Source organism: Ruditapes philippinarum, unplaced genomic scaffold (assembly GCF_026571515.1).
Source record: "Ruditapes philippinarum isolate M1 unplaced genomic scaffold, ASM2657151v2 ctg339_1_1_1_1, whole genome shotgun sequence".
NCBI lineage: Eukaryota > Metazoa > Mollusca > Bivalvia > Venerida > Veneridae > Ruditapes > Ruditapes philippinarum.
Genome location: NW_026860420.1, coordinates 83632 through 103308, shown reverse-complemented (window position 1 = coordinate 103308; position 19677 = coordinate 83632). Strand labels below are relative to the sequence as shown.

The 19677-nt window shown below is 32.6% G+C and overlaps 1 protein-coding gene across 10 annotated transcripts in view; it reads left to right on the top strand.

The window, feature by feature from the left end:
• The first annotated feature begins 217 nt into the window (after positions 1-217).
• LOC132759982 (F-actin-uncapping protein LRRC16A-like) overlaps positions 218-19677 on the top strand; it is a 63380-nt gene continuing 43920 nt past the window's right edge. For 6 of the 10 annotated variants that reach the window (XM_060751858.1, XM_060751854.1, XM_060751856.1 and 3 more), the window contains exons 1-12: positions 218-304; positions 658-795; positions 1317-1398; positions 1822-1920; positions 2445-2576; positions 4400-4516; positions 7093-7155; positions 7719-7828; positions 8662-8749; positions 9420-9527; positions 13095-13130; positions 17442-17511. In XM_060751858.1, the coding sequence (XP_060607841.1) occupies positions 668-795; positions 1317-1398; positions 1822-1920; positions 2445-2576; positions 4400-4516; positions 7093-7155; positions 7719-7828; positions 8662-8749; positions 9420-9527; positions 13095-13130; positions 17442-17511 (1033 nt within the window). In that variant the 5' untranslated portion in view covers positions 218-304; positions 658-667. Of the gene's footprint in view, positions 305-657; positions 796-1316; positions 1399-1821; positions 1921-2444; positions 2577-4399; positions 4517-7092; positions 7156-7718; positions 7829-8661; positions 8750-9419; positions 9528-13094; positions 13131-17441; positions 17512-18688; positions 18716-19677 lie in introns of all 10 variants that reach the window. The other 4 variants (XM_060751860.1, XM_060751853.1, XM_060751857.1 and 1 more) reach the window with 3 other exon arrangements.

The following is a 19677-nucleotide window of genomic DNA, read 5'->3' as shown; positions in this document are numbered from 1 at the left end:
AGTTATTGTTTGTGGTGTACAGACATTGTTTGTTGTGTAGGGACATTGTTTGTGTTGTATAGAATTGTTTGTGTCGTAGAGAGACTGTTTTGTTTGTATTGACACCTGTTGTTGTATAGACTTTGTTTTGTGTTGTATAGACATTGTTTGTGTATGTTTTACAGATTTTGAATAAAATTGTTTTGTGTATGTTTACAGATGATAGAATCTCTGCTCTTTTGGCTGACAGTAAACTAAGGGACAGTATGAACATATCATCAACGCTCTAGGCAGTAATCACATCACTGACTGAGATAGATATCAGGTAGATCAGCTCGTTTCTATTATATTTCCTTATTTTCCTTTTAATGATGGAAAATTAATTTAGAAATATCTAAAAAAAAAACATTTTACTTTTTGGAACCTCAACCATGTTAACCTTTATTATCAGTTTGTGTATAAATTGAATGTACCTCTCATTTCATCCTGATATATTTGTGAAGAGTTCATTTACTTACTATCCTTAAAAAAGATTCTACTTTTTGAAAATTGAAAATAATTTAAATTTTCATTAAAGTTATTTATTTATATCTACATTTACTTTTTTTCAATCTTTATATTGTGTATCCAAAATGAAAGTGAATATCTAATGATTATACATTGTTCATTATGTTTCAGTGGAAATCAGATGGGAGATCTTGGGGCTAGAATGTTGTCTAAAGCTTTACAGATTAACAATAAACTGAAGGCAATCTACTGGGATAAAAACAACACAACATCACAGGGATTTGAAGATGTAGCAGATGCTTTAGAAAAGTAAGTCAATTCATCATCAGCTTGGTACGAGAGTGTTATACCTTCTTCTTGATTTCAAAAGAGTTGCAACTGTTTGTATGAAGCTCTTGCTGATGCCTGTATGTTGATTTATTTCAATTGATGTTTTCTAAACACTTTTAATTTTTATCTTCTATTGATCAGTGTGGCAAACTCGATATGTTTGAGTGTCGCCTTTTGCCAGAACTGGTGTTTTCAGGTCTACCTTTTACTTTTACAATATTGTTTGACTTTGTTTGAACTACATAAAACGGACGACTGTGTGTCAACAAAGACCATACTTGGATTCATAACTAGATATTACAGCAATTATTCAGCATAAAGAAAAGTTTTATTTGCTCTAGTAACTCTTTTAAAGAAAATAATGTTTTGAACTTATACCTAATTGAATAACAGACACATGACAAAATGTTATGAAGTGTTTTAACTGTTAACATAACCTCTTCAACTGTAAAAGGGTTCCCCATTCATAGCTGAGCATGTCATGTATAATTATATTTTAGAAATTTTACATTGAGAAAGATGCCAATGCCAGTATTTGATGCTAGTGTCAACCCAGAGAGAAATGAACAAGCTTTACAAAGGGTAAAATATCATGTTTAATCATTTATTTTTTTCATTGATAACAATATTGGAGAAAATAATATGTTCAGTGAACTTTAAATTATGTAGTTTGCTAGTGTTAACACTATGTTAGACTACATACATTTAAAAGCTGGTCTAGATTTGTTCTATACAAACTTGAGAGTTTATTAAATTTTGCATAAAATCATCACTGATGCTCTTTTTTCCTGATTTTTGTTGTTACGAACCTTAAACATATTTATATTGTTGGGTACTAGTGGCTTAATTGTCTGTAACTCAACATTGACCATACTTTCTTTTGAAATGTAAAACCTGGGCAAGTATAATTTGCCTGGTTAAGAAAGATTTTGTAAACTATGTTATTATTATCAGGATGTAATTTGAGGTAAAATTTTTATCAGTATTATATAATTGTTATTGTAGATAGAGAGATTATTACAACGTAATCATAGTCCACAGAAATACTCGTCTGATCAGGCCTACAGATTACAGCAAGGATTCCTCATCAGTTCTACACAACAGGTTGTACATTCATTACTGCTATATCAACTTTACAGGTCTTAGAATGGGGAGAGTGTAGGGTTTGTAAACATCTGGTCAAGATGCGACACCAGAAGTCAATTGTCTTGTGGCTCTATTTATTTGAATTTCGTCATGGAGGCTTTTTTTCCAAATGAGAAAGTTACCTCAATGGAAAGTTGAAAGTTTTTGACTGCTTAGATTGGATATTGCACAAATACTCTCATCTGTTCTGTCTATCCCAGTAAAACTGGTGGTGTATTTAAAATGTATATTTATATTCAGCAATTCTTGTTTTAAATAAATGTGTATCATTTTAACAAAAGATTTTCTGTGAAAATGTTTATTGGATCAATTGATTAACAAACGTTAAGAATTTTAATAAAGTTAAGTTAAGTTACAATATATATTTCTGGACCTCATTTTAGATGATAGGCAATTAAAGACTGCGTTAAAAAAATATCTAGAAAATTCTAGACTGTGTAATAATATTTCAAATAAATCTAGACTGTGTAAAAATATTTCAGATGGTAGATAGACTGGTCGTACAATCACAGGATACAATCAATGCCCTGGAGTCAATGAACGCCCTACAGCCATGTAGTGGGGATATTGATGTAGCAAAGGCTTTAATAAAAGATGCTGATAACTCTAAAACAGTGAGTTATCTTGTTTATAATTTTGTTAGTCATTGAACAAAGAGAACAAAAAACATATATTTTTCATGATGGCTCAATACTCCTACCGCAGTATCATAATCTAATAGGGTTTTGGCCTTGCACAGTAACAAGCATAGACTTCAAAATGTGTGTATCCATATTTATGAGGGACAAATATAACATTTTGAGGGGTGTGAAAATCACTTTTAAGCTACCTCTGTATAGAAACCATACCTCTGTAAAGAGAACATGTCATTTAATCATGTCATTGTTTCATTTTCCTAAATGAAAAGTTATATTTTAAAGATCACCTTTTTGTATTGATACCCAATGAACAAGGCACATCAGTTCTACATGATTGGTATTTATAGAAGATTTGGAGTCATGATCTTAGTCAAAAACTGCAATCATAGAAGGTGGTGGGAAATGAAAAAAGTGACATTTGTTTACAGGTTATCTTCTTAAAGATATATTTCTACCAGAGAAAGTAACTGGGTAATTTCTAGATTGAAACCAAAGGAGTTATCTGTTACTGCACTTCTGTCATTTCAGATGAAATTATATGATTACATATGACTGTCAAATTTAAATTTTAATGAAGTGGCATTTTTAGCTCGACTATACGAAGTATATGGAGAGCTGTCCTACTCGCCCCGGCGTCGGCGTCCGCGTCCGCGTCCAGATTTTAGATTAAAGTTTTGGTGCAGTAAAATATTTTTCACTATAACTTTGTCATTTCTTAAGGTATCAACTTGAAACTTCAAATATATGTTCCTTATCATCAACCACATCTTATGTGACAAGGTTCATAACTCTAGCAACCAATATTTTCAGATTTATCTCCCTTGAACTTAGAATTTTCCCTTAAAAAAAATACTAATTTTTTACTGTTCCTTCTTTATTTCTTAAGGGATTCAACCTCATACTTCAAATATATGTACCTTATCATCATCCCCCATCTTATGTGACAAGGTTCATAACTCTAGCACCAATATATTTTCAGATTTATCTCCCTTGAACTTAGAATTTTCCTCAAAAAGTACTATTTCTTACTGTTTCTTCTTTATTTCTTAAGGGGTATCAACCTCATACTTCAAATATATTTACGTTATCATCATCCCCATCTTATGTGACAAGGTTCATAACTCTAACACACAATATTTTCAGATTTATCTCCCTTTGAACTTAGAATTTTCCATAAAAAATTATTATTTTTTACTGTTACTTATTTATTTCTAAAGGGATCAACTTCATACATCAAATATATTTACGTTTATCATCATCCACATCTTATGTGACAAGGTTCATATAACTCTAGCACAATATTGCAAGAATTATCTCCCATAAACTTAGATTTTTTTACTAGAAAAATGTTATTTTTTATTATAACTTTTTTATTTTTAAAGGTATCCACCTCAAACTTCAAATACTTATTCCTTATCATCAATTACATTTTATGTGACAATTTTCATAACTCTTGAAGCAATATTTACACATTTATCTCTCTTTGAACTTAGGATTTTCTTTAAAAGAAATATAATAACTTCTTTTTAAGGTATCTACTTCAAACTTCAAAATATATATTTGCTTATCATTACACAAATGTTGTGTGACAAGGTCCATAACTCTAGCATGACTATTTCTAGAATTATTCCCCTTGATCTTGGAATTTATGTTAACAAATATTATTTTTTTACTATAACTTAATACATAATTATACATAATTGATGTTTCTTTCATAGTTTTGTCCTCCTTGCTGCGTCCAGTATTTTATTAGTCGAGCTTCGCTGTCTCCTGTGACAGCTCTTGTTAATATTTTTCAGTTGTTACCAAGACTACGTGACATTGCCATACAGTCACAGAACACGAGTAGCCCGGTGGCTGCTAAACTGAAGGAAATCTCAGAGGAACTTAAAAAAGTTCTTGAATCTCAAATGAAGGTAATTATGGATTAGTATTCAAGTATTATTGAGTGATTGATTTTAGGTTTATATTGAATGTAGGATAGACTTTTGTTTATTAATATATTATTTAAAAGTATAAGGACAATGCTTCTACATTGTTTTTATGCCCCCACAAAGTGGGGCGCATATAGCGTTGCACTTGTCCGTCTGTCCGTACGTCTGTCCGTTAGTACGTCTGTCCGTACATCCCGAAATCTTGTGAACACAACTCCTCTTAAACCGGATGGCAGATTTTGCTTAAACTTCCAGGGATGAACAACCTTAATGTGTAAATGGTAGTAAAGGAAGGAATTTTCGCTGCCACCAAATTTAACAGAATTATGGCCCTTTGTTGATTTTTTCACTATATACCATATATATGTTGTCAGTAGGAGCATCCGTGTCCTTTGGACACAGTTCTAGTTCTAATCTATCTTCTTACATACATAAATGGTAAAGAACAAGACAAATGGCGATAAATATATTAATTTTGCTGCTTTTGTCTCTCTATAGTATGTTATGGCACAGAGGTTAACAAATAGCCATTTACTTGTATCTAATCATTTATGAGAACATCCACCAGTTTGTTTAGACTTGCAATAATTACAATGTCTTTCAATTAAATTGTAATACTACCGTATAAGTACTTATTTCTTCGGGCTTAATATTCTGCGATTTTTAGCTCGACTATTCGATAAGAATAAGTAGAGCTATTGTAGTCACCCGAGCGTCGGCGTCAGTGTCAGCGTCGGCGTCTGCGTCGGCGTAACCACTTATGTTAAAGTTTTTGTAATAGTTTTAATATTTTCAAAGTCCATTGACATATGGCTTTGAAACTTTGCACACTTGTTCACCATCATTACCCCAACCTGTAAACAGGAGGAGGTAACTCTATCAAGCATTTTGACAGAATTATGTCCCTTTTTCGACTTAGAATTTATGTTAAAGTTTTTGTAATAGTTCAAATATTTTCAAAGTCCATTGACATATGGCTTTGAAACTTTGCACACTTGTTCACCATCATTACCCCAACCTGTAAACAGGAGGAGGTAACTCTATCAAGCATTTTGACAGAATTATGCCCCTTTTTCGACTTAGAATTTATGTTAAAGTTTTTGTAATAGTTCAAATATTTTCAAAGTCCATTGACATATGGCTTTGAAACTTTGCACACTTGTTCACCATCATTACCCCAACCTGTAAACAGGAGGAGGTAACTGTATCAAGCATTTTGACAGAATTATGCCCCTTTTTCGACTAAGAATTTACGTTAAAGTTTTTGTAATAGTTCAAATATTTTCAAAGTCCATAGACATATAGCTTTGAAACTTTGCACACTTGTTCACCATCATTACCCCAACCTGTAAACAGGAGGAGGTAACTGTATCAAGCATTTTGACAGAATTATGCTCCTTTTTCGACTTAATATTTACGTTAAAGTTTTTGTAATAGTTCAAATATTTTCAAAGTCCATTGCCATATGGCTTTGAAACTTTGCACACTTGTTCACCATCATTACCCCAACCTGTAAACAGGAGGAGGTAACTGTATCAAGCATTTTGACAGAATTATGCCCCTTTTTCAACTTAGAATTTACGTTAAAGTTTTTGTATTAGTTCAAATATTTTCAAAGTCCATTGACATATGGCTTTGAAACTTTGCACACTTGTTCACCATCATTACCCCAACCTGTAAACAGGAGGAGGTAACTGTATCAAGCATTTTTTTTACTATCAAGCACTAAGAATAGTCGAGCGTTGCTGTCCTACCGACAGCTCTTGTTGTTAAAATAAGGGGTTTTTGAGTTTCTGGGTATCTTATTTCTGCGGTGTCATCATTCTCGCATTGATGTTTTTTATTTCTGCGTTTTAATTTAGATACTTTTACAAAATTAACCCAATTAAACAGACAACATTTCAAGATTTGTTGATGTAACAAGTACATTACTTCCGTAAACATGCAGACGACTTATAATGTGTTTCATCATAATCATCATGTATTGGTATATAAACGTTAATAAACAAAAATCAACAACGTGCAATGACAACAATTAATTGTAATACTGCATGTGTATAAATATGTAGTGTGAAAAATAAACAATGGTAAAATTGCACGTAAACACAAGATATTGTACAAATACAAAAGGGTATGTTTATTGCACCTGTCACACTTTAATTGTTTTATTTTACAAAAAAATCAAGCTTAGGGTGAGTGAAAATCATACAAACATGATATTTATTTAAACAGAAAGAACAAGTAAAGTAACTTTTTTTCTAATATTTTATTCATGAGAGATTCATAAAGAAACATATCTATAAAAGCCGATAACAATACAGGGTAATGTAATTATACAGTAAAGGTAGTTGACATATTCCGACATAGACATATGGGAAGGCTTAATTTTCTGCGGTTTTTAAATCTGCGGTGTCATTACAAACTGCAGAAATAGCAGAAAAAAAGTACTTATACGGTATCTTGATACAAATTTATTTGTTCATCACTTTTTTGAGAGACCAATATTTAATGAAGGAAATAAGAATATTATTTTAGGACAACAATTTTTCCATTTTCAGAAAACTGTACAAGACATGTTGGATGCTGCAAGTAATCAGTGCAAAGCCTTGATGAAAGATGAGGTAAAACTATCTTATACAGGGTTACTAATAGATGTTATAGGTGTTATAGGTGTTGTGTAATGTATGCTTGACAAAAAGATAATGTAGTTAAAAATTTGATCATGACCTTTGTTTGGTTTGTTCTTTCAAATGAACATAACTATGGCTTGACCATGTTTGATTCCTGCTTAGATCCCTGTTTATACCCAAATTAATTTGCCTGAACGAGAAGTTTGTCGTTAATGGAAAAAAGGCGAAATTTTTTTAACTTTCTTAGAAAGTGTTCCATTTACAAGATCCATATGAAGGATGTTGTTTCCTGGTCAAGGTCATACTTATATCCAAAGGGTTTTTTCCTGTGCATTTATCTATTGATTATGGAAGGGAACATACTGTTTGTGTTCTGTCTTTGTACCTGTGGACAATTTTAATGACTGTAACTTAGAGTGTTCATATTTTAATGCAACACACATGTACTTTTTGACTGTTTACAGTAAGCTATAGTTTCATAAACATGTGTCAATTACAGTTAACTTTATCTACATATAAGAATTTAAAGAAACATGTTTTATCATGTTTTCCAGAAATTTTTATTAGACCTGCAGTCAGGATGTGTTGAAAAGAGTTCATTGCCAAAAGATTTTACCAGTAATATTCTCAATGATGTGGACACTGACATCTTTAATGAACTCAGGTAAATACTCTCATCCTGATGAAGAAAATATTTTTCCAAGAAAAATGTTACCTTTTATCATTTTTCTGTTCAATACATCTCAAAATGAAATATGTAACATGTAAATTTTACAAATTATAGTATACCTGTTGACTGACTTATATTCAGATTTTTTGTGATAATTTCCACGAAAAGTGATAATTGACTGTTTCAAAAATGGAAAGCTGTTAGCAACTTTATATATAAGAAATTCAGCAGGTTATTGAGGTTAATATTTAAATAGAACACAATGATCAGTCTAGTAAGGTCAGTCTGAGAGTCTGGAGAAAGTCGGGGTCTACAGACATTATATTCTTAAGTTATAATGTTACGTTGGATTTTAAGCCCCAACAACATTGTACTGGTCATATGCCAACTACCCAGCTTCACTGGCAGTACCCATTTTGAATTATAGAGAAATACAGATTAAGACATGCAAGAGAAAATTGTTATTCATTGTATGTTTAAAATGCTTTTACAATAAATAAAAACACAAACCAAATAATCTACGATAAGATCAGAATTATTATATGAGCCGCGTCACAACAAAACCAACATAATGGTTTTGCGACCATTATGGATCCAGACCAGCCTGCGCATCCTGCAAATCCTATAAGAAGTAGAGAAACTGATAGCGAACAGCATGGATCCTGATCAGACTGCGCGGATGCGCAGGCTGGTCTGGATCCATGCTGGTCGCAAACGCATTACGTTGGTTATATCAGAACATATTTATTATCTTAATCTTAACTTGTTTCTCTCTAAAGTAAAATTGAAAGGCGTAAATGTTGAACTTTACTTGTGTGTGTTTATAGTGAATTAAACCTGGCAGTGGCAGCACATGTATCAGACCAACTTATTGAAGAAGTTATAGAACGTCTGTCTTTCTCACATAAAACTCTGGTGAGTACATCATATTTTTGTCATTTTATATATGAGCCGTGTCATGACAAAACCAACATAATGGCTTTGCGACCAGCATGGATCCAGACCAGCCTGCGCATCCGCGCAGTCTGATCAGGATCCATGCTGTTCGCTTACAAACCCTATAGCAAGTAAGGAAACTGATAGCGAACAGCATGGATCCTGATCAGACTGCGCGGATGCGCAGGCTGGTCTGGATCCATGCTGGTCGCAAAGCCATTATGTTGGTTTTGTCATGACACGGCTCATATAATCATACATATCAATGAGTATTAGATACAGAAAGTCGGTTATTTGACTGTATATGAATTTCATATATATCATAACTCATTGTTTTGAATATTTTTCTATCACTTTGAGCTCTCTTGACTATATTTTAGTCAGGCTTCATTTTGTGACAGACTAATATCCATTATAAGTCTAAACATGGGTTAATAATTTCTTATTTGCACAAAAGCAGTTTTATTTTTTGATTGTGTATATAATACACAATTAGTGCCGCACTTCTATCAACTGTAAATCTCAGTTCCTTTCTTGAAGTGGTTTGTGCCCACCATTGTTTACAGAGTTACAGCCCCTTTGTTAATATAAAATAAATCATTTGATTGTTATTTTTTTGTTCATTTTAATGTTGTTACTTTATTTATAGACCAATCATTTAAATGAGAGAAAGAAAGATGCTGGACGTAGGAGTCAGGTGACAGAGAGCAAGAAGGAAGATCAGAACGAGGCTAATTTACGTAGTAAATCCCCACAGGTATATTATCTTTATTATCTTACATATCATATTATGATATCAACATGACAAACCAGTATTGTACTCACCACCATATGTTTGCCAAATGTTCACTGTATAAGGATTATGTTTATATATTTCATAGAATAAGATCAATGTATGCTACTTTTAATGCAGTTGTACAAATAATATTCTTTTTGTGTTGTAAGTTGTATTAAAATTTGTATTCAAATAGTGCCATTTCAAAGTTTTTTTGTTGTTTTTTTTGCATCTTTTCTTTGCATTTGAAATTCTTTGTTTGATCAGATTGCATTAATAATAAGAATTATACCAGGTCTTTTTTATTGAAGAAAATTATATTTATGAAAAAAAATTATTGAATGATTTAGTGTATCATAATGATAGTTTGTGTAAATATTTACTCACTGAATTGTTTTTTGGTTAATGATAATTGAAATATGAACAGCTTGTTTGAGGTAGTCTCTTCATATCTCAACCATTTTCTTCTTATATCAAGACATTGGTATATCTTCCAATATCTTAATAATTTATAGTTACCATTTTTTAATAATAAACTTTAGCAACAACAAAAAAATAAATAATAATAAAAATTAGACAGTTTGTTTTTGTATAACACTTATATTTTGTTGCTGTTTAACAAATCAACCTATTTTAAGGCTGTTTGGTTACATGTATGCTTTTAATATTATTTACATTTGCAAAGTGTACTTTATGCTCACTCAGTTTGACCTTGTCAGATAAGTTGATGGGTTAATTATTATTCTAACACGACCCGCATTTTTCCCAATTGAACATAGAAGATCCGAAAGTGTGTGTTATTACGCAATAAAATCACTGTTTGACGTTCTTTATTTAGACATGTGACGTAATCATTATATACATGATGTAACCACTAAAATGTGACGCACTGAAAATAAGTACGGAAACAAATCAGGCGCAATTTAGGTTAAAAACAGGTACGGCAGCATTTATGTGTTGATGTTGTGTTAGAATCGAAATAATATATCCAAATCGGTGATTTTATCGCTTGATAACATCACTGTTTGGAGTTCGGATGCACATCATTATATCACTCGGGCTACGCCCTGGTGATATAATTCCTCGCATCCGAACTCCAAACAGTGATGTTATTGAGCGATAAAATCACTGTTTGGGATATATTATATCTTAACTTACACCTCTTCAGGGATTGATAGCTCCTGGAGATATCAGGCGTTCCCTTACAAATGTTTCAAAATCACAACCATGTCTCTTTATCTGAAAGGTCATATTGAAAAATTAACTTTTTTGTTACACATGAGCACTTTAATGATAGTCAGACATACACATTTATTACTTTATCAAATTCTTTTACAGCACATAAAATAACTTTTGTTCTTTATAATGGCTTATTACTACAGTACGCTCAGCGCGGCTTTTCCAAAACCCGCGTGACCCTGCGGATGAGGTTTACCGCGGACGAAAATTTGCTCAGATATTGTCCGCGTGACCCCACGGACAGAAAATTTTCACCACCGCGGACATAAATCGGCGGCTGAAACCGTTTCCCCCGCGGAACGCAGTGGTAAATTGCGGAGGAACGCGGCGGTCAAACACCGGTCAACGCGGTGGAAAACTTAAAAATTTTAAAAATTAATAACTGTATTTAAACATCAGTATACGAACGTACTGTAACATGTACTGTACATATAACTATATGTAAAATTTGTTTGTTTGTTTTCTTTTTTGTTGTAATAAAAGTACATGTACAAATGCAGTGTATTTCTTGTTCTTCTTCTTGTTATTGTGTTGGGTAATGTATAATATGTATTCGACATCAAGATAAATCATTGTCGTCGCAATTTCATGGTAGTGAGAAACTTGAAGTCAAATAATGAAAAATTCGGCATATGACATTTATGAAAAAGATACTGCAACAATTTATATGCCAGCTTTTGTTTCTTATTTAAAAACTTTGAAAACGAAACCCTCAACAATTTATTCAGGCAATATTCCAGGACGTCTCTTTCAATTGTCAGATGCGTTTTACTGTTTCTGTTTATTTGCATGTTGATCATAAAGTCTTATATTTTATTTGGAACATTAAAAGAAAGCGTTTATTTCACCAAAATATACATTAAATGATATTCTTGATTTATCTAATTACAGGTGTGAGCGTAATGTATATGTTTTGAAGTTTGTATCAACTGTTGAAGTTTATTTTCATTTTTGTTTTAGTAGTATGTTTGTTTGTTCTTTTTTATTTTTTGATAGATTTTTTGCAAAATTTTGTTAAACTTGACGTTATACTTTTTGTTATTTTATTATGAACAGTATGCATGTACATACATGTATATAAGGCAAACAAGCACATGGCAGTTATTTTCTAAGAACTTCCATCGACCGATTTTCAAGTTAAAAATATTTCATTTTATTTTTATCTTAAGATATTATTGTTCATAGGAATAATTGTATTTGTAGACAACATGTAGTTTTAAGTACATACAATTGAATATTAAAAACAACAACAAAAACAGGTACAGCTGTAATTATTTTTATTTCAAATTCCGTTAAAATAATTTAACGTATAATAACATTTAAGGGGACGATTGTGGTCAATTTTCAAGTCATTGTGTAAAAAAGATGACGTTAAAAATAATAAAACGTCTATTATTTTTGGAGGTTAATTTATACTGACCAACTGAACATGGCGTTCCCCCGCGGGAAACGGGTGAGTGATTTTATCGATGAATGAAGAACGGTCGTCAGAATTTTGTCCGCGGTGGAAACAACTGAACACCGGGGATCGCGGGGAAATTAGGCTTCTCATCGCGGACGAACCTCCGCCTTTGTCCGCGATGGTATCGCGGAAAAAGCAAAACCCGCGGTGAGCGTACTGTAGAAGATTATAGAACACATATTGCACAACAAATGATTTAGCTATATTTTATTTTGAGGGCTGAAAACAGCACTGTTGTTGTTTTTTGTCTCTCTCATATGGCTTGTGGCGCCGTGGCCGAGTGGTTAACACGTCAGACTAGTTATCTAAGGATTGCTGTCATGGGTTCCAACCCTGTCAGGGGCAAGCTGTTGTTTCCTTGAGCAAGAAACATTACACTCATTGCTAAGTACTGATTAAGTCCGAAAGGGGTTGGAGAGTTTTTCATTAAGCCTATAGCTTCCAACACAATCAAACTAAAATAAATTTGTATAAACTATAAATTAAATGGACTTGGAAAACCAAGTATGCAAGTTACATATAAAAAATCAAGTATGCAATTTACATATAAAAATCAAGTATTTGATTAACATGTAAAACCAAGTATATGATTAACATATAAAACGAAGTATGTGATTTACATATAAAACCAAGTATGTGATTTACATATAAAAAGAAAGTTTTCATTGCTCCTCATTTCAAATTTCATGATCTCTATGTTCATGAAATTATTATAGTATTACTTCAAACAATTATAATGCATTCACATTTATGCATTAAGCACTGCTTTAAGTTTAATGAAATCTATGTTTATGTGTATATTATGTTCATACAAAGTATATAAATATATATGTCAATATATTTTGTAGCCATACTTACATACGCTCCGTGTGGAAGCTTTAAGGGTAGGGTATATAAATCTGCCAGATTTTTCTCAGTACTAGTTCCTTCGTTATGTTTTTGGTTATGTTTATTGCTTTGGTCGAATTTTCTTGCATTTACATGTATATTTAATTGCTTTGCTAAAAAGTTGTTTTTTTATTGCTTTAAGGACAGTGGTACCTTTTTTCTTGATGATCAACTGTTTATTATATCTTAACTATTCTGCCTGCATGTTGGGACACTTACAGATTGTTGAATTCAGAGAAAATATTTTGTACATTTGTAAATGTGATATAATTTGTCATAAAAGGAGCAAAACATAAACAAAGTGGTATGTATCTTCCATATGAAATATTTAATCACTTAAACTGTACTAATGGCCTAAAGGTTAAGAAGCAAAAGTGGCATAGCTATATAGTCATGCAATGGGTACTATTTCATAAACTTTTAACAGGACAACATAAACCCCCCCCCCCCCAAAAAAAAAAACCCAAAGATAAATGCATTTTTGAGGCTAATTGGGCCTTTAAAAAAACTTAAAATTGGTGTTAACTGCAATAGAATTACACCAAAACTGGGTAGTCTGACTGCTATCCTATTTATCCAGAAATAAAGCAAAGTAGATCAATCTTTTGTCCATCCATCCAACTAAACTAGACCAACCTATCTGTCCACCTATACAGCCAATCCAGACCAGCCTGTTTTTAGCTCACCTGACCACGAAGTGGTCAAGGTGAGGTATAGTGATGGGGCTATGTCCGGCGTACGTCGTCGTGCGTTGTTCGTCGTCAACAATTGGGTTGTTAACAGTCTAGCAGTCACAGTTTTGATTGGATCATTCATTGTCAAACTTTGTCAGAAAGTGTGTCTCAATGAAATACAGATGAGTTCGAAGATGGGTCATATCCGGTCAAAAACTAAGTCACAGGAGCTAAAAATAGAAAAAGCTTGTAATTACTCTAGTGGCTGCAGTTTTGATCCAGATATTCTGGAGGTTTTGATGATTTCTAGATCAAGTTCAAAGATGGGTCATCTCCGGTCAAAAACTAGGTCACTGGAGCTAAAAATAGAAAAAGCTTGTTAACACTCTAGTGGCTGCAGATTTGATCCAAATATTCTGGAAATTTGTCAGGAAGGTTGTTTTGATAATTTCTAGGTCAAGTTCGAAGATGGGTTATCTCCGGTCAAAAACTAGGTCACAGGAGCTAAAAATAGAAAAAGCTTGTTAACACTCTACTGGCTGCAGTTTTGATTCAAATATTCTGGAAATTTGTCAGGAAGGTTGTTTTGATGATTTCTAGGTCAAGTTTGAAGATGGGTCATATCCGGTCAAAAACTAGGTCACAGGAGCTAAAAATAGAAAAAGCTTGTTAACACTCTAGTGGCTGCAGTTTTGATACAAATATTCTGGAAATTTGTCAGGAAGGTTGTTTTGATGATTTCTAGGTCAAGTTCGAAGATGGGTCATCTCCGGTCAAAAACTAGGTCACAGGAGCTAAAAATAGAAAAAGCTTGTTAACACTCTAGTGGCTGCAGTTTTGATCCAAATATTCTGGAAATTTGTCAGGAAGGTTGTTTTGATGATTTCTAGGTCAAGTTCAAAGATGGGTCATCTCCGGTCAAAAACTTGGTCACAGAACCTAAAAATAGAAAAATCTTTATAACACTGTAGTGGCTGCAGTTTCGATCCAAATATCCAGGAAATTTGTCAGAAAGGTTGTTTGATGATTTCTAGGTCAAGTTTGAATATGGGTCGTCTCCAGTCAAAATATAGGTCAAATTGCCCAAATTTGGAAAACCTTTTTAACACACTAGAGGTCACATTTTTGACTCAATTGTCATCAAACTTGGCCAGGATGTTTGTCTAAGACATTGCTTGGATGCGGTTGATGGGTCAGGGGAGCGATCCACGTCCATCATGGCCCTCTTGTTTTAGTATAAGTTTTTTTGCATTGAACATGATCATTATAACCATATCCTGTATACCAGTATGTTATACTATAGGGAGATTAAGTATGTTAGTCAAATTGCAATGAGGAACAAGAGATTTATGTAAAATATAATATCAGAAATTAATTAGAGGGCAATACAGAAGTACTCTAACAATGCATGCAACAATAAAAAATAGTAATAAAAAGAGTCTATTTAATGATAGATAGGGTATTGAAATATTAGAAAGGAAAAGGATGGAAAGGGAAGGTTTTATATAACTTAGAGCTAGGTTATACTAAAAATTGGTGACTGTCTTGAATGTTTTTTTAGCTCACCTGAGCACTTGATGATATGTGTGATGTCCATCATTGTCCAAAATTTCATTAAACAATATCTCCTTGATATTATTTGGTAGATTTTGACCAAACTTCACAGAAATGTTCCCCAATGGTCTGCAACAAAATTTATAAATATGATTGTAGTCTGATGCAGAAGTAGGTCAATAAAGCTAAAAAGTACATGTAAACTAAAAATGAAATTATTAAAAATCTTCTCTTTAGAAACATCAAGGTGCCCCAGAGTTTATATATTTAGCATATAACATCACCTATGGTCTTCTACAAAAAAAATTATAAATCATGGTCTCAGAGGGTCAAACTTGGCCATGCCCTATGGGTTAATTGTTTTACATAGATTTATATAGGAAATAATAGATCTTCTTCCTTGGCACTAAATATCATACAGCTTAGATATATTGCATGAAGCATTTTCTAGTGGACCTTTACAAAAGTTTGGCAAATCATGCCTGAGGGCTTAAAAATGGCACAGCCCAAATGTGATCCAATGACTTCTGCATTTAAAAGAATGATGATCTTTCCTAGAACTGGATTACAGGTGAGAGATCTATAGCCATCATGACCCTCTTGTTAAAGGTTTAATTTTGACTATTTTGTTTCAAATTGCTTGTAATTTACATTTGGATAGTGACTGATGTTCTAAGCATGATTTTAAAATGCCTTCTTTTCTGGATGGAATTTTTTCCTATCAGAAAATCACACAAAATCTTAGAAAGTCTTAAAACTTTGCAAAAGCTTTATTATATATGTACAGATATGGTAAATGCAAATATTTCACATGTTTAATTTTCTCTGATGCCATCTCTAAATTCATGCAAGTATCTGTTGTTATGAAAGATCTAGGTTATTTGTTATGTCTTTGTAGTAAATGCTTCCTAGTTTCTTATATAAGTTGAAGGAGGTTTGTCCTAATAAGGAACTAGATCTGCCAACATACTTTACACTGGTTGTTCCAAGAACTATGTCATCTCAAGCTTTTTGTCAATTGCTTTGACAGTTTATACTCTATTATTCTGACAGTTATTTGGATACATGAATAATTTGAGGATTCAGAAGTAATGGTGTAGTTAGGTATCCTTTTAATTTTCTATTTTATTTGTATGTTTTACATAAATTTGTTAAATTTAAAAGTGATACAATTTGTTATGAATTTGTTATGATAGTTCCTGTTTCATAATAAAATTCTGTTGAAAACACGTAGGAGACAAGAAGTCAGATAAATATTATGATTTTGACTTTAGATGCAAATTTAACATGCCAGTTACTATTGTACAGAATTGTTCAATAAAAACATTATAGTTATTATAGAAATGATTGCCCTGAGATGCCAATATTGTCCTGCCTGTTTGACAATATAGAGTCATATACTTCATTTCCTGTATTGGATTATACTTCCAAATGATGGTGTTTATGTTAAAAAGTTTGACTGTAGATTGGCTTGAATTTAACTTTGCATGCATTGTGTAAGTTACTGATGGATATATTAAACAATGCTTATTGAAAATTTACTTATATTACATTTTATAATACTGCACGTTTGTAACGTCGCTTTTCATTGGATAGTCGTGACGTTTATATAGTTTTATATACACGGCTGATGTCGATTCATGAAGAAATCTTACTGTTTTCTCTAAAAAATGATGCTTGCTGTATTATAAATTCGTGATAAAGATTGTTGACAGGTTATATGGCCGTATATAAACGGCTGTTTGCAATATAACCCTCGCCTAACGGCTCGGGTTATATTTACAAATAGCCGTTTATATAGGGCCATATAACCTGTCAACAATCTTTATAACTAATAAAGTCTGTCAAGAAGAACCATTTTTATCTTGAATAATATTGTCTTATATAATCACAGTTTATTATACATGCACTCTAATTGTACTAATGATGAATGGTCTATATATTGACATTTTTTCTATGTTTTATTTATATGCTTCTCTACATTTTATTTGAACGTTTTTGTTAATTATATTTGTATATTTTTTATTTACATTTTATATATAAATATATATATACATATAAATTCTTTTTCACTTTCAGGATTCTCCTAAAATGAAGGACAAGAGGAAAAGTATGCATGCCAGAAAGATACGACCACAGTCAGTGATCGGTAAGTTTTATTGTATATAAACTGTCACAGTTTCATGTCTTGTAAAATTTTATTGCTTTTGTGTTTAAATTAGTATTGCAGCGTTTTTGTGTTTATTTTTTGCATTGTATGTTACAGCTAGTATGTATAAAGTTATTGCTTGCTTTGATATACCCAGAATTATTTTATTTTATTGATTAGAGATATACATGTATGTATTTTGTATAATTTGTGTTTTAAATATTCTTTAATATTTTATTGCTTTAATTGTGTTTACCTTTGTAAAGCTATTAGAGTCGGAGAAAATACTAATACCTGTGTTGTTTACAGCCAGGTTGATACCATAACACCTATGTTATTTACAGCCAGGTTGATACCATAACACCTATGTTATTTACAGCCAGGTTGATACCATAACACCTATGTTGTTTACAGCCAGGTTGATACCATAACACCTGTGTTGTTTACAGCCAGGTTGATACCATAATACCTGTGTTGTTTACAGCCAGGTTGATACCATAATACCTGTGTTGTTTACAGCCAGGTTGATACCATAATACCTGTGTTGTTTACAGCCAGGTTGATACCATAATACCTGCATTGTTTACAGCCAGGTTGATACCATAATACCTGTGTTGTTTACAGCCAGGTAGATATCATGATATCTGTGTTGTTTACAGCCAGGTTGATAATGATACCATAACACTTGTGTTATTTACAGCCAGGTTGATACCTAAATACCCGTGTTGTTTACAGCCAGGTTGATATCATGATACCAGTGTTGTTTACAGCCAGGAAAATGTTACATATGATTTACAAAATGTAGATTTACAAAATAATGCAGCTGAGTGATATTGAATTTTTATAATCTGGTATTTAGAAGACAATACTAAGTTGTATGGAGCACCAATTAAAGAATACACATAAGGTCTTTAAAGGTGTAAAGCTATATCTGATGAAGTAATTATAAAAAAATCACACACTGTTACAAAACTAGAGCTGTTTTCATATTATTTATGCATAATTTACAATTAGATGAACTAATTGCTTCCTAATAAACATTTTATTGGGTAAGAGATTAACAATGGCATGCACCAGACCTTTGTTTCAAAAACTGCCTTGTGTTGCTATTTACTCTAAAATTGTTAATAAATAAAGTGAAGTTGGTTTTGACAACTTGTCGGTTTTGTTATTTCAGATGATTTAAATGATTTCTCCAGTGATGGTAATTATATGATCACAAATCCATTGTAACAACCCACCATCCACTATTGATTATTTCTATTATAATAATTGAGCCGCGTCACGACAAAACCAACATAGTGCGTTTGAGACCAGCATGGATCCAGACCAGCCTGCGCATCTGCGCAGTCTGATCAGGGTCCATGCTGTTTGCTATCAGTTTCTCTACTTGTAATAGGGTTGGTAAGCGAACAGCATGGATCCTGATCAGACTGGGCGGATGCGCAGGCTGGTCTGGATCCATGCTGGTCGCAAACACACTTTCTTGTGTCGTGACGCGACTCTATTATGTTTGATGTTTAATAGAGTTTCCATGTCACATGTTTTAATTTATATAGTGATTTAGTCAAATAGCACTTAACTTATTGTATTTCTTATATCATTAACAAAGTTTAGACATTTTTAGTTTATTTCATTAGGAACTTCAGCAATGTTTCCCTATTTTGTGAATGGGTCTGTTATTCTGTACCACTTATGTCAGGAAAAAAAACAACTGTTTCTATATTCTCCTTTAGTATTATAGATATTTTGTAGATTACCCAGCAAAATTATTTTATATATCACAGCACAATACTTGTATTAGAGATAGTTATAGCATACTTTAATTAAGTTCTGGCAGGGTCCGGGTGCTAACTTTGGTTACAGTAGGTTGACTAGACATCATGAAAACTTACAAAGGTAAGAATATTTTACAGAGACAACAAAAATTTACACTAGTCAAACCATCGCTCCATGCACAATCTCTCTAGTTCCCAAGTTTTGGCGATCGCCAAAATTAGACATGTGCAGTGCACTGACTACCCCTAACAATAGTTAGCACTTGAACCCTGCCCTTGTCAGAAAAGTGTACTTATGATCCTTATTTGTACATTGCCTGTCCACACCTCAATTACTTGTTTATGATGCTCAAAGCATGTGTTCTGTCAACAATGTAAGTGGCTATAT